The 1,705-nt window shown below is 26.9% G+C and overlaps 1 protein-coding gene across 1 annotated transcript; it reads left to right on the top strand.

The window, feature by feature from the left end:
* Nucleotides 1–389: 389 nt before the first annotated feature.
* EIN_067770 (hypothetical protein) lies at nucleotides 390–1,553 on the top strand (the record flags this gene model as incomplete). Its single annotated transcript, XM_004185172.1, has 1 exon — nucleotides 390–1,553. The coding sequence occupies one exon, from the start codon at nucleotides 390–392 to the stop codon at nucleotides 1,551–1,553; it is 1,164 nt and encodes a 387-aa protein (XP_004185220.1).
* Between the last annotated feature and the right edge of the window lie 152 nt (nucleotides 1,554–1,705).

Genomic DNA, 1,705 nt, shown 5'->3' with positions numbered 1-1,705 from the left:
TATTTTAAATCTCACGTAGACTCGTGCATGTAATTCGTGGGTCTTTGTTATAAAAAAATATTTGGTCTGGTTTTGATTGATTTTTAATAATTTATTAATTGTCATTTTAATAATATTTTGGTAAAGAACAATAGTTATATTGAATTGTTTTAAAACAAACACAATTAATAACATTCGGTGTGAATTGTTTTTTATATTTTCTAAACAATTTTAAATCTTTAAATAATGTATTATATTTAATTTATTAATTTATTGTTTAAGAATAGTATATTTTAAGATATATCCTTAATAGTTAGTTATGTTGAATGACTTTAATTAAATAATTTATTAAAAACGTTTACAAAACGAATTTTCCAATATTTAAAGACCGAAAAACTGAGAATTTCAGAATGAATAGACTTTCTGGTTATCACATCATGATAGTCTCAATTTACTTTGAAACTATCAAAGACTATATTAACTTGGAGTTGGTATGCAAGAAGTTTAGAGGTAATATGGAGAAGTTTCACTTCAACCCGATTCCGTTAAATTCCAAAACACTTGGATACTTCCCAAACATCGAGACACTTCATTTGTGGGATAAAAAGGATGAGAATTTTGGGAATGGATTTATGATAAACACAGAGAAAATGGAAATTGTGAAAATAAAGGTTGTTTTAAAGAAAGAATTCTTTCGAACCATTGTGTGGTTCAATGTTGACTTTGAAACTGTTGACAGAAACAAAAATCGAAACATCGAGTTTAAAAATGTCACTTACACTAAAAATGATAGAAAGAAATTTGGTAATAACATACCATCAAGTGTGACATCAATTGGTTATGATTGTTTCAGTGGATGTAGTAGTTTAAGCAGTGTTACAATACCATCAAGTGTAAAATCAATTGGTTATTATTGTTTTTATAGATGCAGTAGTTTGAGCAGTATTACAATACCATCAAGTGTGACATCAATTGGTGATGATTGTTTCAGTGAATGCAGTAGTTTGAGTAGTGTTACAATATTATCGAGTGTGACATCAATTGGTGGTGGTTGTTTCTTTGAGTGTAGTAGTTTAAGTAGCGTTACAATACCATCAAGTGTAAAATCAATTGGTGATCATTGTTTCAATAGATGCAGTAGTTTGAGTAGTGTTACAATATTATCGAGTGTGACATCAATTGGTGAATATTGTTTCAATGAATGCAGTCGTTTGAGTAGTATTAACATACCATTGAGTGTTACATCGATTGGTGATAGTTGTTTTGATAGATGCAGTAGTTTGAGTAGTATTACAATACCATCAAGTGTAAAATCAATTGGTGATCATTGTTTCAGTGAATGCAGTAGTTTAAGCAGTGTTACAATACCATCAAGTGTGAGATCAATTGGTGAAAAATGTTTTCGTAAATGTAGTAATTTTAGTAGTATTACAATACCATCAAGTATTACATTAATTGGTTATTGGTGTTTCAGTGAATGCAGTAGTTTGAGTAGTATTACAATACCATTAAGTATGACATCAACTACTTTAATTGAATGTTTCCCATCAAATACAGTAGTTCATCAAAATTAATTTAGTTGTTACTTAATGTTTATTATTGTTTTGAAAAAAATTTAATTAAATTATAATTTTTTTTATTAATTATTATATTATTATTTATTAAAAAAAATAATTGAAAAAGTCAATTAATTTTCACGAAATTGATTTATTCAATTTTTTAAAAA

This window comes from Entamoeba invadens, assembly GCF_000330505.1.
Source record: "Entamoeba invadens IP1 unplaced genomic scaffold scaff_1105074725311, whole genome shotgun sequence".
NCBI lineage: Eukaryota > Evosea > Mastigamoebida > Endamoebidae > Entamoeba > Entamoeba invadens.
This window is presented reverse-complemented; position numbering and strand designations above follow the sequence as displayed.